At 41.7% G+C, this 27756-nt stretch overlaps 1 protein-coding gene across 1 annotated transcript in view; it reads left to right on the top strand.

The window, feature by feature from the left end:
• Nucleotides 1–25577, top strand: part of SPTLC3 (serine palmitoyltransferase long chain base subunit 3) — a 136973-nt gene extending 111396 nt beyond the window's left edge. The window contains exons 10-12 of the mRNA XM_047746890.1: nucleotides 14359–14494; nucleotides 19427–19556; nucleotides 23257–25577. Coding sequence (XP_047602846.1) covers nucleotides 14359–14494; nucleotides 19427–19556; nucleotides 23257–23370 — 380 coding nt within the window. The 3' untranslated portion in view covers nucleotides 23371–25577. The remainder of the gene's footprint in view (nucleotides 1–14358; nucleotides 14495–19426; nucleotides 19557–23256) is intronic.
• The last annotated feature ends 2179 nt before the right edge of the window (nucleotides 25578–27756 follow it).

Below are 27756 nucleotides of genomic sequence, written 5' to 3'. Positions count from 1 at the left end.
TCTTCCCACAACCCATTCATACCAATTTTTCTTAAGATCGTATTTATTTATTTGAGAGAGAAAGAGAGCAAACATGAGTGGGGAGAGGGGCTAAAGGAGAGGGGAAGATGGAGAAAGGGAGAGAGTGCCAAGCAGACTCCCTGCTAAGCATGGAGCCTGATGTGGGGCTTGATCCCAGGACTCTGAGGTCATAACCTAAATGGAAGTCAGATGCTTTAACTGACTGAGCTACCCAGGTGCCCTGCACTTATATATATTCTTTATCTCCTAATCCCTATTTAGCCTTCGAAGCCCTATCTCAATGACTGCATTCAGAAAATACTGCTTCCCTCCTCCATCTCCTGCAATTTATCCCTCCTATGTTAGCCACACAACCCCAACCCAGGCTTCCAAATAGTTAGCGTTTGGTTAATTAATTGTGTCTTAAGCATCAACTATGTAAATGAATGCTCACTGACCAGATTTGGGGCCAAACAGATTTCCTGGACAAGGCTTAGAACCTAATCACTACCTATAAACAATTATGGTTTCTTTAGAAATTACCTAGAGATTTATTTTGGTTCAAATACTGGAGTTAGAATCACTTCCTTTGATTGATACATGTATACGCCAAAATCTAGGGTTCCTTTCCTATTCTTTTGATAAATGAGTGGTTTTATATTATCACATATACTAAGGCTCTGTCTAGATACCATCTAATACAGAGTTGAGTAAGCTGGGTAATTCAAGCCAATGCTACCCAAATAGCAGGAACAAAAATGGAGTTTTTCCTTTAATTATCTAAGCAGTTAGCTGAATCCCTTACTTAACGTTTCCCATGGAGACATCCAAAGCCCAAAAGTGCATGTGACTTTTTTATACACAGTAATCAGCAAGGACTGGCCACCAGCTAATCCTCTGTCCGAGGCAAAGTACATATCTAAAATAGAGGAGAATAAGTTGATTCTGAGGCATCCACAATGGTATTTTCCACTAAATATGCTGGAGGGGGGCCTCCTTCTCTCCCCTACTCTATCTTAATGATGATTTGCACTTAGGATCTTTTTCAATCAAGAAACTTCAGGTTTTCATGACATTACTTGGTGACTAGTAATGAGAGGTTGAGAAACTAAAATTCTCACACAAAAATTACGGTTTCCCTTTATACCATTTAGCCAATGAAACGTAGAAGGGCATTAGGGTTTTAAACCCTTGAAAGTTTTCATGGTATACATAGTCTTATAAGGCTGGTATTAGTTAAGGTTATAAGTTGCTGTAGCAGACAAACTCCAATATATTAGTGACTTAACATAATAAAAAAATTATTTTTTGGTCATACAAAGTCCAGAATGGTTGCTCCTTTTGCGTAGGCAGTTCTCTTCCAGGAATCCAACCTCCTTCCAACTTGTAGTTTCTTCAGCTTCAATGTATAGCTTCCAAGCTTGCCACCGAAGGAGGGAGGAACAGAGGGGATGAATCTTTTCATGGGCCGGAACTGGAAAGGTACATTTCATTTCTGCCCACATTCTATTGACCATAACTCAGCCACATGACCTTGCCTGACCACAGAGGAGCCAGGGAAATGAAGTAACTCTCTGCCTAGAAGGAAATGGGTTCAGTGAGTAACTAGCCAGGTTTTGCCACAGTCCTTAACCTCAGTCCGGGACATTCTTTCCCAGACTTTTGATGGATGTATACTGTAGGAAGACACTGTATATTTTTGGCAGTTTCCCAGTCTTTCCCTGTTGACTGATTAAATAATCTCTTAACCTGAGATAGAATAAAAGTAGCTAAGAGAAAAAGAAAAACAAAATCCAAAGGACTGAAGATAAATCTTTCTTCCTTTCGTAGGGACTCTCAGGGGTCCTCGTCTGGATTTTACTACAACCATTTCTGCTTCTTTTGCACAGAACCTAGTCCCAGGCCACGGCAGGTATTAAGATAATTATCATTACTTGTTGCTAAATTCGCCAATACCGTGCACTCTTTGGAGGCAGAAAAATGGACCCTGGGCATGTTGCTTCTCCAGAAGACATTAAAATGACATGAAATTAGGACAGCTCTGGAAGTCAGGCCAGATCAGGGAAGAACGTATATTTTGGAAATAATAGCGTACTCTCGGACAAGTCAGACTTTTTTTCTGGAAGGGGGAACATGATGGGACAGAACATAGAACATTGTCATTTAAAACATGCAATTTATAAACAAGCACATTTAGGCTAATTATCTGAAATGGAGGGGCTGGTTTTGAATCAGCCCAACCCTCACATTCAGCCACCCTTGGGTTCTTTGGGGACCATGGACTTAAAGGAGGCTAAGAGACTTGAACAAGGATTGAACCTCTGACGTTCATCACACCAGGACCCAGCAGGTGACTAATCAGGGTGACTCACCACTCTGCACCAGACAGAGAACTAAAACGAGAGTTTGTGCCAAGATTGAGATCACATAAAGCTATGACCCTGCCCCACATTGCTTGAAGCATTTCATCGACTTTGAGAAGCACTGTTTGTTTCTGTTATGCCTAAATGGGCAAGCTCTCTCCAGATCGTTCCTGCTGTCCTGTATTTGAGATTTGCCAAACAGATTTTTTGAAGGCTTAACCTGTTTTTTTATTCAGTTATTAAGAGAAAGAGTGGAATACAATGGCAAGGTCTTTCAAGGAACTTCATCAATTTATGAATCTCCATCATTTTCCTTTTTTTTTTTTTTTTTTACCCTCGGGAGAGAAAATCTAAGGGTAAAAGAAAAAAAAAGAGTGAGACTTAAAATAGAATGCATTCGAACTGGAAAATACGCGCATGCCTCATCTTTAAATCATTTTGTATGGATTATTTCATTCATCCCAGTCATTTGTGAACTTTTATCATGAGATTGGCAGGTGAGGTGTTGACCCCGCTTCTAACCCGACGTGGACTTGGAGAAAGTGGCACCAGTGCCTTCCAGCTGTGACCTTGGACCTTTGCTCTGGGTCCTGGAACAGGGCACGCATATTTTTACACTTGAGTTTGATAGGTTTAAAAATGGGAGTGAGTAACTGGGAAGATTTAGGGCCTGAGGTGGGGGAGGGGATGAGGGAGGAGTACTCCGGGTGACAGCAATTTGCTCTCCAGTCGAATTTTCTCACTTTCTTACTGTTTATATTTGACATGAGATACAGTCACAAACTTCCCTCAGAAGCTGTTGCTTTTCTTCAGTGCTTGTGGGAGCTATAGATACCTTAATCCATCCGCATCACTGAGCTTTTCTGGAGCTGTCCTTGTTCATCTACTCTTCCCCAGGGAATTCTGTGTCCTCCGGAAAGGGAGGAAAAAGCAGTGAACACCCAAAGGACCCTGGTTGGGGCGAAGAAACTCAATAATGAGACATGTGATTTTAAAAGTTCTCACGTTTCTTAGCACCTACCTTGGCAGAGAGCAGATCCAAGATCAGCTTCCTACAGTTTCTTTTCTGTTCCATTCTGTCCCTTGGAAGTCCCTTAGAGAGTGCCAGTGGGGTCCACAGAGCACCCCACCTGAATCAGGCCCTCTGAGGGCCTGGGCACTGTTGAGGGAGGCATTCGCTGCTTCTTCCTGAAGATCCATGCTTGGTTACCCACTGGGGACCAGACAGAGGCAGAGAAAGACGTTCGGGGCTTTGTGGTCTTTCCAAAGGTTTCAGGCCACTGGCATTTCAGCAACAGCTAATACAAAACAGATGGCCGGGCGCTACGCTCCGCTGGCTTTCAACTGAGGGGCTACCTCCGTAGTGATTAATCACCTATGCTGGGGGGTGGGGGTGGAAAGTCCTACCTGGCCCTTTTTTTGTATGTGCGGACCTCAGGCTGGGCTGAGCCAGCCGAGTGAGAAACATTGCTTCTCTGCCCTGTTGCCATTTCTGTGCACATAGGACAGCTTGGGTTTATCCCATAAACACAGAAGTAGCCGGCAAACTGAACCCCTGCAAGGAGGGGAAGCTGGTCTGGTTGTGCGGAACTGGCTCGCCAGATCTTCCATCCCTTCATTTGTTTCACCGTGAGGGTTAGGCAAGGGTGGAGGTTTAGGCCAGCTCCGTAAATTCTGCACTTACTTTAAGGCCTTACAAAATTTCCCTAGCAGGAGGGTAAAGAGGATCTGTTTGTCTTTTAGATGGCACTGGGGTAAAAGGTTAGTGTGGCCACTTCCTTCCACGCCCTGCAAACAAGATATCCTTTTACACCATGAGTCCCTCCAGAAGCTTCCTCTTGGCTTTTGTCCTCTGTGTCAAGGGATGCTGAGATGGGCGAGTCCGTGATGGAACACATGTGGGACTCATGTTGGCTCAGTACAACTAGAGAAGGAAAGAACGCAATTCCAGCTGTAGCATCACAGAGGGTGAAGGGAAGCCGCTGTTTCACACTGATCTGTGTTTTTCCCATCACTGGTTCATGTTCAGCTAAGCAGCAAAAACCCCAAATGCCATGGGTACCTTGCCCCAGCCCCACTCTTATCTGGACAAGTTGTGGAGAAAATCAGCTACCCTATGGGCCACAGCTGGGGAAGATTAAGCAGGTGGATTTGTGCCTGGAGAAGCCCGGCGTGTGCTCTGGGCTAGAGAGAACGAATGTATTAGTTTTCTATTTCTGCATAACAAATTACCACAAATTAAGCAGCTTAAAACAACATCATTTATTATCTCATGTTCTCCTTGGGTCAGGAGTCTGGGCATAGTCTGTTCTGTGCTCAAGGCCAAATCAAGGTATCTGTGGCTGGCTTCTCTTCTGGAGCTCAGGCTCTTCTCCCAAGCTCACATGTTTGTGGCAGAATCCAGTTTTGGGGGTGCAAGGGTGAGGTCCCCTTTTCCTTGCCAGCTGCAAGCTGGCCCCTCTCTGCTCCTAGAGACTGCTGGAACTCCTTACCATCCAGCCCCTCCCTCCGCCTCAAAGCCAGCAATGGGGAATCTCCTTCATGAATTTTCAGGAATCTCCCCCTCTCTCTTCCTGAATCTCTTTCTTCAGGGAGAGCCCAGTCCCTTCTAAGGGCTCACCTGATCAGGCCTCAGGTATGGGTTAATGTCCCTAAAATTTATTTTACTCTTCTAAAATAGGAGGAAGGTATATAGTTTGATTCTTCAACTTGAATACTGAAACTGAAAATTGTCCCAGTGAACATTTGATTCTGGTGGATAAGAAGAGATTGGAGGACATGTCCTAGACACTGAAAAAAAAAATCCCACAAAAGAAAAAAAAAACCAAAAACAAAAACCTGAGAAGGGCCCAGGGAACAGCCAGATTGGGTGCAGGTGCCACAGATAACCTCCTAACCTCCACTGAGCTCAGGGACGCAGCCCTATAGGGCAAATCCAAGTCAGTCGGTCTGGTCTTTGGTTCAAATGAATAGTTTTCAGTATTTTTGAACTACAGAATTTTTTTTTCCAAATGAAATATATATGAGCATCCATATTATAAGATATAAATAGTTTTTAAATTTTACAGTACTCATAGGGGCTTATCGTGTGCAGACACTCTTCTAAGTGCTTAACATTTAATGTGCAGAATGGAATGTAATGGATATTATTATTATTACATTGTCATTAGTCCTGTTTTATAGGTGAAGAGCCTGAGTTATAAAAAGATGAAGTACCTTGCCCCAGACGGTAAAGCTGACTTGGGACCCAGGAAACTGGGCTCTCACATTTTTTGAGTTCTTGGCCTTGATGCTACTGTTGTAGTGGGGGCAGGGCAGTCTGATCGGCTTTCTGCTGAGCGTTCCCTCAATTTCCCCCCATGCTGCCTCTCTGGGGCTTCACCAGTGCACTCCTAGCGGACACTTACAAAGCCAGAGGGTGGAATCATGTAGGCAGCTTTCTTGATGGGACTTCCTGGTGGCCACATTGACTTGCATGGTCTCACAGAGACCTTTCAGGGGACCCCATGAACCCAGTGGCTCAGCCCAGGACCTGTCCTTTGCTGCCTCCTTTGCCTTCCTGCCTCACATCCCAACAGCTGAGGACGCGCACCCCTTCACCTGCTTCAGAGTTTGCTGCCACTCTGGCCTCCTACTTGTCTTGCCAACTCCAGTTTTTCCCTCATCGTCAACCATGTGCTATACACCATGAGCTTCCTCTTCCTAAACCCCCTCAGAACATGGCATGTCTTGCTCATGATGCTGCCATGGCTCCCTACTACCCACCAAAACCTACCAAATCCTAGGGTACCCTTCAGAGCTCTCTGTGGTCTGACTCCACTAATCTTTCTCATGACTGTGATGCAAACGTTATGGCAAGTGAGTTACCCATTTCCAGATGCCCCCCCACCTCCAAACTTAGATACACACAATGTTCACTTACCACCTCTAGCTCTTTGCTCCAAAAATCCCAAAGCATTTCTTCCATGGAGCATTCCAGTAGGTGAGGCAGTTACTGCTATTCTCCCTATTTAACAGATCAGTAAATGAAGGCTCAGAGTTGATGAGTCACTTGCTCATCTTCATTTAAAAAAAAAAAAAAGGAAAGGGCAGGTGGAATCTTTCATGCAGATCTGTTGATGGAGTACAAAATATTCCAAAACGAAATTGCTTTTTGGTGTCCTCGGTTGGGATCAGCCCTAGTATCTTTGTAGAATCGACACCCACAATAGCAGTCATGCCTTCAAGCAATGATTCTCAACTGGAGCAAGACACAGTTACCCCAGGAGTCTTTCTGGAGCAGAATCCCCAGGGGTGGGGGGGGCGCAGGGGGACTTTATTGTATGTATTCTAGAAAAAGATATATTCCCAGAAGACTCTGGTGTGTTCCTGTGCTTAAGAATCACTAATTTACAAAGTTCCCAGATGGCCCCTAGCCTTCCAAATTACCCCATTGAATGTGCAAACTTCCACAATTCGTGACTTGCAAAGACACTGCTCTCTATTGAGATGCAAATTACCATTAAATCTTGTCATTCGTTCTGTAAATATTCGGGAAGCCCTACTGTGTGAAAAGCCTGCCAACTCTGTCTCCACCTTTCTTAAGGCTCTTCCGCTCAGTTGTATGTTGTCTGCTATCTGCCCTGTCTTCCATGCGAACATTTCCTTGCAAACCACCACAGAATGTTCGCATCTTCTACTTCACCTTCCCAGCTGGTCCAGCTCCTGAACATAGTGAGTGCTTTTCGTTTGCGAAATGTGCGAATCTATGAATCATGGAATTCACACCTCATCAGAAATAAGTTTACCAGCTTCTCTCCAAAGAGCAGACCTTGATTAGCCCGGGAGGTACGGCCCGTTTCCAGGTCAGCTGGGTAATGCATTAATGATCTCCCAGCCTCAGTTTTGGTATCTGTGAAGAGGGCCCCAAAACACCGTTTCTGGCGCATAATAGATACGCAAGACCTATCCATTCACACCTCTCCTCGTGGGTGAAACTCCTGATGGTGTGTGTGAGCCGCGGGTAGGGAGGTGGAGGCAGTGGTGCAGGCACTGAAATCAGGCTGTGCACACAGCTGTCCACCCTGGATGTCCGGCCTCCCTGCTCCTATGTGCATTCCCAGGGGGTATGACTAAGTGGCCTGAAGAGTCCCAAGAACATGTGTATGTGACTATAAAACATGCTGTAACCTTGGAATCCAGACATCAAAAGGGAGAGCTTCAGTGCCTGATAAAAATGTGTGTTCCTCTCAGCAAACCACTCCAAACAGTTTTCTCCATCCCACTGGGAAGCTTGTCACTGCTAATGTGATTCTTATGATTCTTCCTGCTCTGTAGCTTCTTGATCTTTGCTGAGATCACTTTGCCCCTAAGTGTGTTGCAAACAAAATGTCCTGTCTGAGCTCCAGAGCTTAAAATAACAGACCGCTGGGCTCCTGCTGTCACACTGACACTTTACTCCAAGGTCCGTCCTGTCCATCCCCCACCCCCCATCTCACCACAGAGACCACCCCCGCCATGCCCCACCATGCCAGGGGGAGGAGCCTTGAGTGAATGGACAAAGAAGGGGCAAGAGGCAAGGAGATGAGGCATTCTTAGATCGTTTAGTTATTCTTTAATATCAATGTGATTTTTTAGAAAGATCGACTTCTTAAATTTTAAGAGATGTTTTATGGGAAGGCTCTTCCCATCTCTAAAAAAGAAAAAAGACAACATTTTCCAAGCAAAGCTGCCTAAGAGCCTCTTCAAGGTTGTCCAGTCTGAATTCCGACTGTTGTGGCGGCGTGCTAAATAATTTAGGGAAGGATAGCGGCATGTATTTCTTTATGTGCATTTTTAAGCCTGGAAAATAATAAAATTAGTCCCTCTGTGGCATCTGGGCACATTCATGTTTCCTCTATTAGCATGTGAGCCTGCAAACCTGCAGAAAATAGAGAGCGGCACCCAGGTTGGCTCACAAGCTCATGAAATTCACCTCTTCCACTTAGTCCTTCAGAGGGAAGTGCCTCTCTGTTTTTTGCATGCCGATGGTTTAGCAGACAACAAATTTTCCTTCTTCGGCTTTTGACAGGTCATTCCGGGAGTCTCCACTGTCTGCAATGCCTTCTGGCCCTCTGGAGGTTGAGTTCTCCCAAGCATATTTTTGGAAACACCACAGACGATTGTTTTTATTAGGGGACTGCAAAGCTTTGTAGTGGGATGCTTTGTGTTTTATTTGTTTTCCTTCCCCTGCCCCAGCTGTTTTTGTTTTAACAGCATTGGAGAGAAGGTTAAAGTATTTGTGGCCTCCGGTAACCTACCCCATCTCTCAAGTTGGCAGAGCTAGAAATCTGAATGGGTAGAACAGCAACGTACAGGTCAGCTGGATTTTTATCCAGCCTCCTATATGGCGAGGGGGTGGGGGTTGACAGTTGGGGTGATCTCAAGTCAGAGCAGATAGCTGTCAGGGGAGCAGGTCAGCCCCACAAAACGTACTCTTCAAACACCCAAGCACTGGTTAACTGCTGGGAGGCAAGCGTGCCAAAGAAGAGGCCAGGACATATGCCCATCTTCTATTTTCCACTACCAAGGACACAGCCAGGACACAGTCAGGCACTTAATGCCAACAGGCATGTCTGTGGACTTCGACTGGCAATGGCGGCCATTTCTGAGACATCCGAGTCTCCATGGCTATGCCTCCTGGAAACCAAAATTCATGCCTGTCCCATCCTGATTTATATTAATTTAATACTCATTCAGTTGATCTGGAGTGCGACCGGGGCTTTGCCAGGCTCTTCAGATGATTCTGAGGTGCCATTAAGGTTGCTAGGAACTACTGCCCTATGGAAAAAAGGGTAATTAGACTTCCAAATACCTACTGTGTACCAGGCACAGTATGAAGCATGTTTCTGCATTAACCCCTCTATTTCCACCAACCTTTCGGGCAATGAGCTTATTTATCTGTATTTTACAGGTAAAACTGAGGTATCAAGCCATATATTGTCGAGAGGGAGTTCGGTGTTCTTTTTTATTTTATTTTATTTTATTTTATTTATTTATTTTTTAGTCCATTTAACTCTAAAGACTCTTCCTTTTACAGGGAACCCACAATATAGCAAAATAAACAGTCCTATAAACTCTCTGGAACCCTACATAAGGGATCAGCTCATTTACTTAATTATCTGAGCAGAGACCGCCCTGTCTTCTACATGATGTGTGAAAGAAGAACCAGAAAGGGTTGAATTAGAGTCTGTAATTGAGCAATGCCCAATCTCCATGCCACCCTCACTTGGCCATCCCTGTACAAAAAGACAAGTGCTAAAAATTTCCTCCTACACTTACAAAGCACTCTTCAAGCAAGGATCTCAAAGCACACCACAATTAATAAAATCACCCATATCCTGTCTAGATGAGTAGCATGTTATATGCATAAATTCCTCTCTTCCCCCAGGCCCTACAGGAGTAGAATGTTTCCAATTTTAAAGAGTGAACAATAGAGTAATTGAAAGGAGCTGTATCTTGGCCGATGCAAAGGCATTAATAGTGACTATATGAGAAGGCATTAATAGTGACTATATGAGAAAACATGGTGACCACGAAGTGTATCATAATGGCTTGTCAGCCGTGTTGTGCTAAATGATTCAAAGATAGAAAAGACAGGGCAATTCTTTAGAGTCAGCTACCCTTGGGATCCATATTCTGATCTATTTGGTCAACTCTCCAAAGAATCTAGAAGCAGTAAAGTGATGGCATTAGCTGATGATCCAGTTACTTGGGTTAATCAAGGCAAAGGGGACAGACGGGGCCAATTAAGTAGCTGGGCAGCTCAATGATAGATGAGTCATTATGGGCAAGCGCAAAGATAATGCCACTGGGAAAACAATTTAAGTCATTCATGCACTTCCGGGCCAGGAAATCCTTCTAGTCTTTGAGGGGGATCATTTAGGAATCATCAGACCAAGCCTGATGAAGTCATCTATTCATTGTGCCGCTAACGATCAACAAAAGAACTAAACGTACAAGGCGATAGGACATATGGAATACATTTTGGTGGCTGGGATGTAGATCTGTGACTTCATTTGAATCACCTTCTTTAAAACAAGTCTTACTCCAGCCCTCTTCTTCTTTTCCTTCTTCTTCCACAATCTCCCCCTACTCCTTATACTCCCCTAAATACTCAGTTTCGGTGTATAGATGAAATTTTCTTCTAAGTAAAAACAAATATTCTCCTCCTCATTTCTAGTTCTGGCCTTCAAAGAGGTGCTTTCTGTACATATACAAGTTTCCAAGGATCACTTCGGCATGTTACAAAGCAATTCATTTTTAAGCACCCAGGAGGTTTTTCTATGCAGCAACATTTATATAAATCTGGAATTTGGGGATTGAGGGCTTATCTTTTCCTTTTTGAAGGAGGTGGGCAGGAAAATAAAAGCATATATGCATTAAACTAAACCATATTTGCAGCTACCTGTTTCTTGAAAACCAAAGTCCCAACCAGGGACCCTGAAGTAAAGGTTATCAATGACTGCCATGTTGATAAATTCAGTAAAACTATTTCATCTCCTGATTTGTCTTCTCCCTCACTAATTGCTCTGTTTGTCTCCCTTGTAAGTTCTTTCTCTTCCCAGCCACAAAATGTTGGATTCTTCTATCCCTGTCCTCTTTTTTTTTTTTTTTTTTTAAGAAAATCTACCCATCACTCTAGCCTCCTCTTGCCCCACATTTAACCACATCTTACCTGGTTCTCAACCACTCTTTTCTTCCACAAACCACTTGACCGTTGCTCCTGTTTCCTATACCTGAAATGTTCCCCTCTGGTTTTTTGCCTCTTAACATCTGTCTACCCTTCCAATCTCAACTCACTAAACATGTATTGACTTCTAGTCATATAGTATTCTTCACAGCACTCATTAGAGTTGCAATTTTCCATCCATTTGTAGATGTCATATCTGTCTGCCCACTAGACTAAATGCTCTTCCCTGTTTCTGTTTATCCTCCAGTTGCTACTGACTAACCTTGCACTGCCCACTTCTCTTTTTTATGATTTATCATCACGGCCACTGACCAGCAGCTTCCTGTGTCTTATAGATTGTGATTATAAGCTTTTCTCTCTATGTCTCTTAATTTCAGGTCTTAATGCCAATTGTTGGTTTTCTCTAAATTTTTCACATTCTCCCTCTACCAGCAAAAGGACCTTATTGGTTTAATTCATATTTATTATCTCTTTGGTAAAGTTCTCATGATAGACCAATTCATGGCTCTCTGGCCAACACCCAATTGGACTGGCCTTCAATCAAGAGTGTCGTGCATCCATTAGCTGTGGCCAGCATGGTAGAATTGAGACATCAGCTTTCCTGAAGGGAAATCCAGATGCTTTCTCCATCATAACCTGCTGGCAGAGTCAGAGAGGAGTCTTCCTTGAAAACCGGGCTTAAGTGAAGTATAGTAACAGAGAACAAGCAGAGGCAGCTGGATCATTCAACACCCCTCCTTCTTGGTTGGTGTTCTCCTCAACTAAATTTCTGTTCTTCTGCAAATATTATTAACACATTTAAGATGCCAGAGAAGTCGGGTAGATTTGGGCCTGGTAAGCAAAACTCTCAGGGAAGAGCTGAAGTGTTTTGGGAGTGATAGAGCCTACTGAAAAATGTCAGATGATTGGATAAAGAATGTGCCCTTTGGGGGCCTATCTACTTCTGATTCACCCTTATTTTTCAGGAGTAGCCCATCAAGCCCAACTAAAGTGAAGGGAGTTCACTAGTCTTCCCCTGGGGCAGGCCTCAGATTCTAGTCCTTGATGTCCTACTCCTTTTCTCTACAACATGAGGCTGTTGAAAGACTGCTCAGTCCTCAACATCTGAACTGCCTCTACGAAAAACTTGGTATAACAATGATTCTAACAGCTGGAAGAGATACATTTTATTGAGCTTGTAGTAAAGAGTTGGCTATCATCCATTACCTGGATAAACATCATCCATTGTTACTCTTGGGCATAATGTAGAGGTTAACAGCACAGATTCTAGAACTCAATTACCTGGATTCAAATTCTGACTCTGCTACCTACCAACCATGTGAACTTGGGCGAGTCACTTGACTTCTTTTCATGTGTAACATGAGAATATAGCATCTAGTTCAATACAGTTGTTGTGAAGACTAAATAAATTATTGTCAAGTGCTTTATGTGATATTATGTGAGTTGCAAGTACTATTGTGGTTGATATTAGCATTGTCCTTTAGAGGTAACTACATCCAATAAAATGGTCACCTGTGTTACTCAGAACACATTTGGTTATAGGTTGTATAATGCAACTCAGAATAGCTTAAGAAAAAGAAACATACTGAGATAGTCCAAAAGACAGACTCACTTAGGCATGGCTAGGCCTAAGGTTACAATGATGCCATCAGGACTCTTACCTTGGCTTTCTGCATTAACATCATTCTCAAGCAGGTTTCCTCCATATGACAACAAACATGTAGCTTTGGATCACCTCACTTATATACTTCTTCAACAGATCGGAAAGACTCTGATAAGCCCAGGTTATAGTTCATCATTATTGAATCAATGATTACAGGGATGGATTATTCCAATTGGCTAGGCCTTGGTCATATGATAACCTTGTAGAAAAGAGGAAAGTCAGGTCCAACTCTGTCTGAACATCATGGCCCCCTGGAGGCAGGATGTTGAGCAGGAAATGTCCACTGTTCAACCCTCTGTCAAGACACAATCTGGGACCATTTCTCCAAGAAGGAACTGGAGAACTGTGATTGACATATTTACTGAGATGTTAACCATTTTCCATCTGCAGAGTTGCAGACACGCAGGAGTGATGTTCAGAATATTGAAACACCAGTAAAGCAAAGACTAATCAGTTTGAATAAAAACCCAACCAATCATAATGGAAGTCAGCTATAGCAGCTGTTCCTGCTCAACAGCCACTTTGCATTAGATGCAAATGTTGGACTGATTTCTAGGGGACTTAAACATCCAATTCTGTTAAATCTTCTGTATCAAGCACAAACACTCTGGATTTGGCTGGTTTGCTCACTTGCCTCACTGGAGATGGTAATGGAGTAGACAGATGTCTTCAGAACTCTTTCCACTCTTTAATTCTCTTTGCCATCACATATGTGTAACCTACCCCCAGGACATACATGGAGGACAGAGGCTAAGCTTTTGAGCTGAAGCACCAATAACCTGGAAAGGGACACATGTTACCTTCTTTGACCTTCTGTTTGGAGCCCATGCTGTCATTTTTAGAGCTTGGGGAAAACAGAGGTCCCCTTCTTCCATTCACTCGATTCCTTTCCCTGTACCACTACCAAATTCCTCACAAAACAGTTCTGGTCTCAGCAGGACCTATCTTTGTCCAGGGATGTGTTTCCACTTCAAGCTCAGGTTAGGTGAAGTGCTCTTCGATTAGAGACTTGGATGAGAACCAACCTAAAGGGCCAGCTCAGAGTGGCTGAAAAGCTTCTACCAACAACAGGTGTGGTGTGTGTCTGTGTCTGTGTGTTTGTGTGTCTGTGTCTGAGTGTGTGTCACTCCTTGTCGCATTCCCTTCCCCTGAGTTAATGTCTTTAAAGCACTTAGCACACCTCTGAAACAAATAACACATTATATGTTAATTTTAAAAATAATAAAAATTAAAATTAAAAAAATGACAAATAAAATAAAGCACTTAGCACAGAGTCCATACACAGCAGGTACCTAGTAAATGATAGCTTGTCTCCTTCCTTCTCACTAGACATGTTCTCTACCCACTCCACCCCATAGGCTAGCCTGCCTTTACTTGCTAGCAGAACCTAACAGCACCATACCCCACTGGATCCTGGCTTCCAGACTCAGAACAGCTCTCAGACATCAGTGCCCATACCTGCTCACCAAGAGGTATTTCCCCACCCTATTTTGACCCCCTCCCAGCTAATGATGCAGGCCTGTAGAAAGACATAGGAAATAGGAATACTTGCTAAGTCAGTTTGACCTTTGCTTCTCTCTTCCTGGTGGGAATTGATGGATTTCGTGTCTGTCTCCTTTCAGGGTTGCAGAGAGTACGACAACTTGCAAAAAACACAAGATACTTCAGACAGAGACTGAATGAAATGGGATTCATTATCTATGGCAATGAGGAGTCTCCCGTCATCCCTCTGCTCCTTTACATGCCTGCTAAAGTAGCGTGAGTATTCAATGGGTTTTCAGAATAACCCCAAAGCTCCAGGGTGATCTAAGACAGTGCTTCTGACTCTACAAGTCTCTTTCAGCATAGGCAATGGTTATGTAGTTGGAATGGGGTGCCGAGTTCAGAATTCGCTTGCACAGTTTCTTGGAAGCCACCTGCCAGCCCATCAGCTGGGCCTTTTCACAGGTTCTCTAAGAAGAGAATCAAGTGTCCACCACTTTCAAGCCCTTTGAGTTTGGGTGTCACCTTCTAGGCTTCAACTGTAAATTAAAGATGATCCTGTGCCTACTTCTGTCCCACAGCCTCTTTCAGGGAGAACTTCTGGAGACCATATCTCTCAACATTTGAAAACAAAATTACCAGACTCTGTGCTTTCTCTGCTGACCTTTCATGCCCATCCTCAGAAGAAAGCAGATTTATTTCAAGTGTGGAAGAAACTGAGGCTGCAGACAATTAAATAGTTGCCCAAAGTCATACAAGTTGAGCAGTAATAAAATCAAGAGACTATCAAGAGGCAAACCCAAATTTAGGCTCACAATCTTAACACTAAATTTTAATGCCTCTCCTATAAACCTATGTGGAGTTGTTTCCCATTGACTGCAATTCTGAAATTGAGCACGAGAACAACTACATAAAAAGAAAAGGTGACTTTTCCTCAATATGGCATAGACAGTTTGATACATGAGCCATTCTCCAACCTGCCACAGACTAAACTACCTCTGTTATTAAAAGGAAGTTAATTAGAGTCCTTTCTAAATATAAAATGTTTATTTGGGTGTCTGACCATGTGCACAGTGGAAAGTAATAGTCAACATATATTTATAAGATTCTAGAAGTCTTAACTCTCCTGCAACATAACTCCATTGTTGGAAATTTCTGCTTGACTCTCAAAGAGTGAAAAGATTGGTAGAGTATTTCAAGTGTAGAGAAGAGATTCTGGGATTATCAGTTGAGAACTCATGGTAGATAGAACTGATTAATTCTTCAGAGTACATTCTTCTATCATTTCACCACAGCAAAATAACAAGCAGTTAAAACCACACAGGAGTTATTTTGCAGGCCATACCATTACCACCAGTGGGCCCTTTGTTCACAAAACTGGGTAAGGCTAACAGTGTATGGAGTGGTCAAGAGGATACTGAGCTACAGAAACGTCCCACAGGATGCTGCTCGGTACTTAGGGCAGGGAGGGTTGGCAACAGGGATTCAAAGTAGCATATGATCCTAAACATCTGATTTGGGGAGGCAAAATGAAAACCTATGTTTGTTCAGAATGGTTAGCAAAATGGTATGTTCTGGAAGAAATATTCCACACGTAACCCATGTCTATCTCATATGTTATCATTAGCTCAAATGAAGACATCAACGATAAATTTGTCTTATTATTGATCATCTAAAGTGCACAATGCTGGAGGGTGGTCGTGGGGAGCGTGCCGGATAGTTCTGACTTTGGTGGGGGAGGCTGGAACTAGAATATTAGTATGAATCCATGCCATGGGAAGAGTACTGAAGAGTTAAAACAAATGCATTTAAATTCAGGAATTTACCTTTGCAATAACAGAAAGAAAGAGGGAGTAATTCTGCTCCTTCAAATGCTAGGAGTCCTAACTGGACAACAGCTAATGTGAAAAAAATGAGATCAGAGGCTGTTATGTGTAAGAACTGTGCTCCTTGGTGTAGTGAGGAGTTCGGAATGAAGAAGAATTTGACTCTGTCTCTTGCTAGCTGGGAGATCTTTGACAAGTTACCCAACTTTCTAAAGCCTCAGTTTTCTCATTTTTATGACAGGATGTAATAAGACCTATTTCATAGTTGTTTCAGTTAAACAAGATGAGGTCTGTCCGCATACAGCCTGTTGTCCCATATAGGAGCTACTAAGTGGGAGCTGTTATTATTAGTAGTTTTAATTGTTAATGTATATAAGACACTTAGCATAGTACTTGGTATACTATCAGTACTTCATCAGTGGTAGTTATTATTACTACTACTAGGACTTCTACTAGTACAATGATTATTATTATTAGTTTCAACTGAGTGTAAGATTGAGTCACCGTGGTTGCATGGCTCTCCAAAATAATTATTGCAATCTTTGGTTGCATTAATAAAAATAGAACTTTCAGGAAAATAGTAGGTAGAGATCCTGTTATTGTGTGAATCAAATATGCCATGTTAGAGCCTAGATGATATGTCAAGCCATCTAATACCTTCCAATGAAGATGGTATTTAAGGAGGAGTGGATGTGGCTGAATGCTGATTCTATGCTAAGGAAGACTGTCCAATCCAGTGATCACCTACCAAAGGTGGATACTTGGCCTTAATTTATAAACAAAGACACCAAGACCCACAAAAGTGAAATTGCTTACTGAGGGTCACTCAGCTTACAGGCAGCAAAGCCCAGAATTCAGAGCCAGTTCTGCTTGCCTCCTAAACCTGAGTTCTTCTCAGTGCCTAGCACTACCTCTGAAGCTTTTGTCCACAGCGGGAGGGAAACACATCTCATTAAGGCAAACACACAGTATGAGTTTAACTCTCAATGTCATCTTTGATGAATCAAAAGGCCTCAAACCCAGCGAATGGGAAAAACAAAACAAAACACTCTAGTTGCTTGAGTTGTCTAAGGAAACTTAGAATAGGTCAGTGACCAAAAGTAATGTCCTCTCTTGTTGGCAGGAGTTGCTCCCGAAAGTTTCTTTGCCCCCTGGCCTTGTTTTCTTCTCAGATATTCCTTCAACAGAAAGTTTATATGGAGAAAAGCTTTTGAGACAAGGAGTTAATTGTATAAGTCAGTGTATGAGCACTTCCTTCGTGTGCTTATTTTTGACCCTTTGATTTTATTGAAGCATTGTGATTTCTCCACATGTCCGTCTACTGCAGAATGAAAATATCCTCTCCAGCAAGGTATCTTTTTGAGCAAAGTTTCATTGCGACTCAACCACTGGAATCTTCTGCAACATTTGGTATCATGTGATTTCACCCATAAAACATTCATTTGAATAATCAAGAATATATTATATTTAGTCTCTGATACAGAGTTTACATTCTCCTTCCATGGGCTTCGTCATACACTTTCAGGATGATAGGATATGCGGTACAATGATGATGCCCATAATGCATTGCTAACCACTTATTATTAGTATCTATGTAGCATAGCTTCTTTCAACTCACACTACAGGCTCTGATTTGTTTTGGGGAGTACAAACCCAGAGGCTCATTATATAAAACGTTCAGGGCAATCAGGCACATCAACCGAAGGAGGCCAGGATTAGTAGTGTAAATTTTAAGGCTGAAAGTGCTCCAGGGAGGCCTCAGATTAGCCTAATGAATCAACAGTCCTATATTTTGCTCTACATTCTTTGGCAAAACTCACTTCCTCTGGTACAAAGAGAAACATGCAGACAGTGAAAATGGTCTTTGGGGAGTCCCGAAAATTAGCTTGAGATCATGGGTCAAGTGGTTTGTAGTCTAGCAATAAAAGCACTTGCCTTGTTTCTCAGATAATTATGAGCTCTCATCGTGTGCCCTTCCATGGGCAACCTTCCATAGGGTGAACAAGAAAAAGCACAGCCTCTGTTTTTCTAACTTTCTCAGAAAGCCTCATCTTCTTGTTAATCTTCCCTGTCCAAATCAAAGGTGACTCTTGCCTCAGCTGGGCCACAGGGCCAGAGACACTGTGTTCCCCAGACCTTGCAATCTCCACCACTCCATTGATAACATGCATTCTCCGTGAGGCAACCAAAAAGACACACAGCTCCATGGCAAGAGGAATGAATAAACGGACAGGCTAGTTCTCCATGTCTGGCTCAAGAATTCTTCCTGAGTTATGACTGGAAGGTTTCTGTGGTGCTGCTGTCATCTTCCAGCCTTAAAAAGGACACCAGGAGCCTCTAAATGCTAAGAACAGATCTGAGGCATTTACCTTGCTTGTGGGCAGAGACATTTAGTAAGTAAGATTTCCTGCAGAAAGCAACAGAGCGCAAAGTGGGGCAAGATTCACGTAGGGGCGCATGCCTTTTTGTCTGACGTTGGCTCTTAGCACAAAAAATGTAGACTTGAGAGTTTGATATTCCAGAACCGTTACTGAGATTAGCTCTGAAAAAAAAAAAAAAAAGTCTAGAAGAAGATAAAGGCAAGGAATCACTACAGAGAAACATTACACCCTGTAATCTGTAACACCCTGTGTCAAAAAGCTTTATAGTTATGACCTACATTCTACAGGTTGCATCCACGGGCCAGCCTCTCTGTGTGTACACATTTCTTCCCTGAATTCCTCTTACCCCGTTCCCCCTTTAACTCAGTCAATGGGTTTATCATCCTTGAACATACAGTGGTGGATTTATTCACACAATAAAAAATGAGGAGACCCTTACTATTTTTCACCTCTGGTTTAATGGGGGGAAAATACAGCTCTGGAGTGATAATACAGCTCGGGATTATCTCCTTTCAGACCCTCAGATCCTGGTTCTCAAATTATAGTCACTAAGTATAGGCTTCTTGAAATTTTCACACTCTGTTATTGGTATTAGGTTTTTAAAATATTCAAGTTTGCACTTACTATATGTTCTTTCTTTATGCAGTTGCATTTTGTTAGCTTTTGGGCTTTTGTTCCTAGGAACCCTGCAGACAAAGAATTTGTATATCAATGCTGACTCCTTAAACCAGGGTCCTGTACATCAGCATTTTCTGCTCAGTGTCAAAGACTCAGTACTCACAATGCTCTAATGGGTGTGCCAGGCCCTATCATATGCACCCTCAGCTATGGGTGCCATCGAGACACTGTCCCCATTTCCTTGTCAATTATACGTAATAGAAGTTTAGTAATTTCAATCATCTCTATTTGTTGTTATCAGAAAAGTCGATTAACCACACTCTTTTTCCTGCCACATAATTTTGTCATCTCTCAGCTAACCTTCTCTTTTACCTTTCCCGTAGGGCTTTTGCAAGGCATCTATTAAATAGAAAAATCGGGGTGGTGGTCGTTGGATTTCCAGCTACTCCCCTCGCAGAAGCTCGGGCTCGGTTTTGTGTTTCAGCAGCACATACCCGGGAGATGCTAGACACAGTGAGTACCCACAGGCCAACAGAACCTCTGGTACTGGCACTTTGCATTGTGAGCAAATTCTTTTACTGAGCTAGCTTGGGGCTCCCTGGGTTTCTCTTGGTGGTTTAGAAAACAACACTCATAAAACTCACTGCGGAAAGACAAGGGATTGCCAACAATGCCCAACAATGTGATCAACTCAGTGGATAGGAAAGAAAAATTAGTTTAGTGGAGACTTGACTCAAGGCAGTGTTTTGGTTTCATAAAAAAGACTGACTGAGTAGCCACATGTTGTGCTATTTACTTGATCTTAAATGCAATAGCTAATCTGATGTGCTATTTCAGCCACAATCACTCACAAACTGACACTTTTAGAGCCACCAAGCCCATCATATGAAAATACGACCCAACTAACCAACATGTTGGCAAAGACAGTTCCATCATATCATCCAGACCTACATTGTGTTTTAAATATTTCAAAACCACATTTCACTGTCCTTTGGTTTTGATCTTTATGGAAATGAGTGAGAGAAGACAACTAAACCATCTCAATTGGTTTGGAGTCAATGGAACTGTCTCCTAGTGTCAAGCAATTTAGCAAACATATTGAGTATCTACTATTGTGCAAAACCCTGGGGCAAAAACTCTAAGAGCAGATACTAATAAATAAGCGACTAGTGATAACAGATAGAATAAATTCATTTTGGAAAAGAAATATAGACAACTGTGGAACATGAAGGTGGGAATTATATATGGGATTATATGAAGTCATTCATTATATATGACTGAGTTATTCTACATGAAGATGGAATGAATTATGTGTATATGTGTAATATACATGCACATATAACATGTATTATGGATTGTTGTATGTGTGTGTATATGTAGTATGTATGTATATATACATACACTAGGAGATAGTTCTACAAAGAATAAAAAAGTGAATACTTTGAGTTCAAATAATAAATTATATACACAGTGTATTTTCTTTCTGCTTCACCATTACATTCTTAGGACTTAAACCAGTGTCCACTACAAAGTGCATACATTATAACAACTTCTTGCATGACATACTAATAACTGTGTTAACTCTAGGTTTTGAGATGATGGGTGAACTTTGTTGCATTGTTCCTTATAGCTTTCTTTTTTTTTTTTTTTAAGATTTTTTAAATTTATTTATCTGACAGACAGAGATCACAAGTAGGCAGAGAGGCAGGCAGAGAGAGAGGTGGAGGCAGGCTCCCTGCGGAGCAGAGAGCCCGACGTGGGGCTCGATCCCAGGACCCTGGGATCATGACCTGAGCCGAAGGCAGAGGCTTAACCCACTGAGCCACCCAGGCGCCCCACCTTATAGCTTTCTATGTTGTTTAGGTTCTCCAATATGTGTATATATTTCTAGTAATTAATTTTAACAAGTTATTTCTTTTAAAAAGAAATAGTAGACAGATATTTCAAGAAGCTTGACTGTAAAAGAAAGAAAAATAGGTTTATAAAAGCCCTTGAAAGACTTGGGCATGTTTACACATGAAGAGAGGAAAAAAGTAATGAGAGAGAGGCAGTAGGCATAGGAGAGGAAAGGACATGACCGGGGAGTATGCTCCCAGAGATGACAAGAGGGGGTAGACAGCAGTGGGGAGTTTATATTTTTTGTGACCCCAACAGCATTTAGGTATTCATGGATATGCAGTTCTGGAAACATCAGACCTCAGGTTTCTCTTCAAACGTTCTTAATCCTGTTGAATAGTTGGCTTGGAAGGAGCATGGAGACATCATGTAGACAGATGCCTCAGAACTTTTGAAATTAGGCACCTATATCAATAAAAAATTGTGAGCATATTTCTTAATATGCACATATGGGTAAGTGAAAAATGACCCTTGAATAACCAAGACATTGAAGTAGCTAACTGAACATAACACTCACAGAAAATACATATACTAGACAAGTTCCTTCTATAACAATGTTTGGACCAAGACAGAGATGAGGCCACTCTATATACACAAAATGGCTTAGAATTTCCTTCTTCTAACATGAGTTATGGCTGCTCCTTTACAAATGACCTCATCTTAGTCATCCCACCTGCCCCATAAGAATTCTGCATAGAACCAATCTCTGAACTTCACCCATTCAGAACAACATCAACCCCGACTGGTCCCTGCATCCTTAGAGTCATCTCGAGCACAAGTTCAAATGTGGGAAGTAGCCCTTCCCAGCTCCCTCTTACTAAGATGCTTCTTCTGTAATTCATGCCTGCCTTTTTTGAGTACAGGTGTCCTCTGGGTCATCTGATAGTGGGCTTCAACATAAATCCACTTATAAGTTGTATAAGCACTGTCAAGATATTGTGTACATTTTATAGCAGATACCAAAATGGAAGTTAAAAAGACAGATTAAAACGACTAGAAATCCTATGTTCTCCCACACCTTCCATGAGTTGTCTCTCATCTCCTCCAAGCATGCAGATGCCCCACTCTGAGCTACTCTATCCCCACCTTCAGCCAAGAACAATAGACACTATCCTAGTTTGATGTCATTTCAAATATAACTTTTGTTACTTTGTCTTAGTGCTTAGATTTGATGTAAAAAATTAGGAAGTACATTGAAGTAAAAAAAACATTTTAACCACCTATAATGCTACCACCCAGAAAGAAAAGACTCTTCATATGTTGGTGGATATCAAATTTGATACATTTGAAAGACTTCCCAAAGAGGAAAGCCCATAAGTCCCACTAGTCATTCATTCCAGAATTAACAAACATCTGCACCTTTTTCAAAACATTAGGTCCTAATGTTGTCCTCCTCATCTGACAGGTCAAGATGGCCTAACAAGTTTTAAAAGGCATGCCTAATACCATAAGATCAGTGATATACTAGATGGGAAAATAACATTTGTCTATTCTCCATCTCAGTCGTTGCTTTGGAAAATTGGGGATACATTTATCTGCCTGAATGCAGAGAACTGAAACAGATGAGTTCTCGGTCCTTTGTGGTTTTAAGTCCTACAATTCTATGGAACATAGAGATGAGTTTAAATTTAAGTTTAAGTGCTGGGGAGTGGGGCAGTATCAGACGGAGAAGAGGACACTAACCAGCTCCTGCAATGTTCCATTTTGCCCCTGACCAGATTGATTTGCTGTGTCATGAGGACATAAACCCAAATATAATCTGCAACCTTACCTCTTTCTTCCACAAGTTTAAATATAAGTCATTAAGAATACCTGGGTGGCTCAGTCGTTAAGCGTCTGCCTTGGGCTCAGGTCATGATCCCAGGGTCCTGGGATTGAGCCTCACATCAGGATCCCTGCTCTGCAGGAAACCCGTTTCTCTCCCACTCCCCCTGCGTGGGTTCCCTCTCTCATTGTCTCTCTCTCTCTCTCTCTCTCTCTCTATCAAATAAATAAAGAAAATCTTTTAAAACATATATGTAAGTCATTAAACTTTAAAATAAAGCCTGAAAGGGTAAGCATGGGTCCAATGCTTTTATTCCTCTCCTCACACCCCAAAAATAAGTTAAATATTTGTAATGTGGGGTAGACTATTAAAGGATATGAAATAAAATGAATTAACATATAACATTACTCGAGGGCTGGTTTATAAGCCACACCTTAGTGATTTGGATCTTCTCCTTTTCTTTAAAATCAAGGAAGTTGGCAATAGAAGATTATATCTCCGTGGGGCGTAGGGGGTTTAAAGAATAACTGATGGAAGGCAATTTTTTTGCAGGTTTTGGAAAACCTGGATGAAATGGGTGATCTCCTACAACTGAAGTATTCTCGGCACAGGAAGTCAGCACGCCCCGAACTCTACGATGAGACAAGCTTTGAACTGGATGATTAAGTCTCCTGGTCCTGAATTGCACCTAAAGACTTTGCCAGAAAACCCCCCCTTTTTGCCTCAAAAGGAATATAAATGGATTTCTCCCCCTTTTCTAAGGACAATTTTGGTTTCCAAACCAGCTTAATTGAATGAAGGAAATGTTGTGTTTTTAATGTCTCCAGCTTGGGATGGCAGAGACAAAAATATGGTTCCAGATTTTAAAAATTTTCTCCTTTCCCAGTATCCTGCTACAGTACATCACACACACACACACACACACACACACACACACACACACACACACTTCCTAGAACATTTTTAATGGCAATGAGCCTGTGTTTTCACTGCTACTGTGCAGACTCTCTGGTCCAGACTCTTTCAGGCATTCCAACCAAATGAGAGGGTTTTGATTTTTAATTCAGTAGATCTCATTATGGGTGTATTTATTTCATCTGCAGACGTGAGCAAGCGTGGTGGACAGTAGCTGACCTCCTTGTTTCACCCATGAATGCCCCAGCTAGAACTCTTCTGTATCGTGGGGAGCCCCAGGCAGGAGAGTAAAGAAATGTTGCTTCTACCATTTGCCACATTTGGACTTTTCCAAGGACGAGTGTCAAAAGCCATAGTTAATGTTTGGAGGGAGAGAGCAGGACTGGCCAGCAGTGACTCCAAACTTCTTTGAAGGAAACTTTCCTTTTCCTCTTGCTGGTCTCCTACAGTTTTACAGCTGAGCTTTTGAGGTTTGGAAAACTCAAGACTTTTGTTTCATAAGGAAGGGGGCAGAAAGCAAACACAAACCAATTGTAGGCTTAGATTCAAACTGTAATGTTATGACAACTGGAAGGTTGTTGGTGCCATGTGAGTGAATGTTTAGCTTGCATACATAACCCTTATTACGTTAAAGAATGAGTTGTCATTTTCCTATTAAATTTTGAGTAAATGGTGAGATGTAGTTTCCTTTAGAGTTGACTCGCAAGACTATACTTGAATGTATTAATCCAAAAATGACATTAAAAGCAAATTCTATTCAACTTTTTCAAGACTGACACCCCCATTCAGGCCTATTAAATAGTCCTTACTGTCTGCTGGCACACGCAATCCAATTTTGGTATAAAATGGGTTCACACACTATTGAGCAAAGAACTGTAATTTCCTTGAGTTCTCTCTGTCTGTCTCTCTCTCTCTTCCTCTGTCTGTCTCTCTTTCTAAATGTGAACACGAATTTATCTGGAATAGTACCTTTTTGCTAATTGGTTCTCGTTGGTATGGAAAAAGCCAGTGGAAAACCTTATCTTTAACAAGCTCCCATATGGTTCCCAGATTTGGAAATTCAAAAGAGCAGTGGTGACCTTTTAGCAAAGCTTCTATACTAGTTCGAATGAGTTACAGAACATTCCACTCCATCAAATGACAGTATAAACAAATCACTTCAAGAGAGGCTTGACTTGTGACACAGATGGACCCAAGCTTTCATGCCATACCCTGAGACAGAAACCCAGCCGGGCACACTGGTGTTGGAGAGAGCAACACGCCTGATGCTCACAACTGATTAAAGGATAAAGATGAGCAGTGTGGAAAGCTGTTTATGGGGAGAGTATAACCCCTATTAGGTATATCAGTTTAAAAGTAGATCACAACAATAAGGTTTCTTACACACATTTGTAAGGATCACTATCAATGGAAGAGGAGAGGAAGTGAGTTCTCACAATGCAGTTTCCCCCTCCAGTGACTAATTCTGATAACTAAATTCTAATTCTTCCCAATGCATCGGTGCACCAGTAATTATGCAAAGAAAATACGTGTGGTATCCATGTCCCCAAAAAGGTCTTTTCTCTTGAAAATGTGCATTTAAATGAAATTGATTCTAGTTAGTTGTCCAAAAATGCATAAATGTCTTCAGTCCTATAAAAGGAACAGTAGACGAAGAGGACCTTACTGAGGTATAGCAAGCAATAAACCTCCCCTTCCGTTCTAGATGTCCATGATCTTCATATACACCTTCACAACTACCCTTTGAATTTTAAGCATTTAGAGGGGTGTCTTTGTGAGCTGCTATATTCGTCCATCTTTATGACTTTTATGGGGGATCCCGAGTCTAACTCATGATAGGAAAATATTTATTTATCCACCTGGCCTGAAGAACAAGGCAGGGGGAGGGCATTACTATTGCTTCATCAAGATCCCAGAGTCTTAGGACAATTTATTACATTCTCATGTGCAAGATTTAAAGAAAAAAATGAAAAACTATCTCTGTCAGAGGGAATCACTTAGGAGAACAACTATAAACCAAATACAATGCTTCCTGAGACCATTAGGAGAGACCCAGATCTCATAGGGCTGGTAATAGAAGAGTATATGTCATATATAGAATGAGGTTGTTTAAGAGGGTGATCATGAGAATTTTTACTTTTTATAAGAAAACACCTACTGCTAGGTTATAAAACCACAATTTTAAATCAATAGGGATTATTGAGTCTCAATAAATATACCACAGTTCAAAATGTCCCTTCAGTGAGTTCTGTTAAGAGAATTTCCTAAGAAAACTCTGTTATGTTCCCCAACCCTCCCCTCATTCACGCACAAGCACATATGTACACGCATGCACACACACATATACACAACTTTACCCTTCCTTTAAGAGCAAGCAAGAAGGTAAAGATACACAGGTGAGACTCTGGCTGGTTGATAGATAGATGGGAGATGTTTTAAAAGTGGCCTTCAGTGAAACAGAAGATAAAGGATTCAGACTAATATTTGTAGGGAGGATATATTTGCTTAACAGGGAAATGGTGAGATATGTCCCTAATCCCATTATGAATTGTGTTATCCTGGATGTTCGATTATATTGCCTTTCAGCTGTTTTGTTTTGACAGACACCATAGGCTTGAGAATTTGCTAGAAGCTTATCAAAATGCAGGTCCCTGGGACTGCAGCCAGACTTCCACTGAGTAAGAATAGCTGTGGTGCCTAGAAATTTACGTTTAGACAGCCTCCTCGGGTGCTTCTAATCCATGTCCTAATTTGAGAACCATTGTTGGAGCTTTTGTTTGCATAGATCAATTGTCTCTAGCAACATAACAGAAATTTTGTCCTCATTCTCTGTTGATAATCAAGGGTGCTTATACTACTGAAGTAAAGTGAATTATTCCAACCTTTTCTCCTCAGTGAGATATTTTCTTCCCATTTTCCAGGTACCTTCTCTTTTTACAAAATTGAATATTAAGAATAATCTGCCTCTGATTATTTACTTATTCCAAAATCAGCTCTCAAATTGGGTGAAAGTCTTAACAGTTCTTCACACATGCAGTGCTCCTCTCTATTTTCTGCAGAGATAGCAAATACTACAAATGGCTTACTCTGACTTAAAATTTTTTATGAGGAAACCTTAATTTCCTGTATTTGGATTTATGGCAATAATAACAATTATACTTTGAACTTCTCTGGTGATTTCATGGCCATTTTTCCTGGTCTCCATATAAACAACATATTTGAAGTCTGTTTTCTCAGAACACTTTATGCAGCTGTGTAATATTTGGAAATTAAAAGGCAACTATATTTTAAAATGTATCTAAGCAATTATTATGGGACATTGTCTTAACAGTAGTGTGTGTGAGTGTGTGTGTGTGTGTGTCTGTGTTTCACTGAAACATTTGAGGTGACCAATTTCATTTCATTTTGCCTGTGAAATGTTATTTTTTTAATAGACAAATCACCAAAATAGACAATATAAAAAATAATTGAAGGTTCTGTGTTAGTTTGGATTACCCTAAATAGAGACTCAGAGATTTGCCTTTAAGAATTTCATTAAGGAAAATGGGCAAGGGTGGCTGGCACTGTCTTGAACTCTGTCACAAGAACCAATTGTGTTCATCTATTCCCAACTCCTCCTCTGTAACATCACTTTGGTAGCTTGAAATTGGCCATGCTGGAAGCATTTACACCACAGATATTGGCAAACCCTACACATTCAGGATCTGAAGAGCCATCTGTTAAACCTTTACCAACACACCACTGAGACCACACACAATGGAACTATAGGTAAGATAGAGCGATGAGACAGGATTGGAAAAGGAAGAAGCCTAACTATGATTTCATCATAGAAAGGTCTTAGTCACTCCCATGGGGAGATGGCCCTTTAGAATTATCTCAAAGTGAGGCAAGGGAGTCAGGCTTCTATGTCCTTTCTGCCATCAACTAATCATAAGATACAGGTTACCAAGGTAGAAGTGTGGGGGAGGGCATTACCTTGCCAAGACAATTCCATTCAGCCAAAGGCACTTCTTGGGGGAGGAACTCAGCTATGAACTGACAGCAGTCCATCCACTTAAAAATAACTATTCCTAATCCATCTCCATTAAAAAGGTTTTAGAATGGAAAATTGTAAACATAGAGTAAGAGGGAGAGAAG

This window comes from Lutra lutra, chromosome 9, assembly GCF_902655055.1.
Source record: "Lutra lutra chromosome 9, mLutLut1.2, whole genome shotgun sequence".
Classification (NCBI taxonomy): domain Eukaryota; kingdom Metazoa; phylum Chordata; class Mammalia; order Carnivora; family Mustelidae; genus Lutra; species Lutra lutra.
Note: the sequence above shows the minus strand (reverse complement) of the source record. Positions and strands in the feature narration are given on the sequence as shown.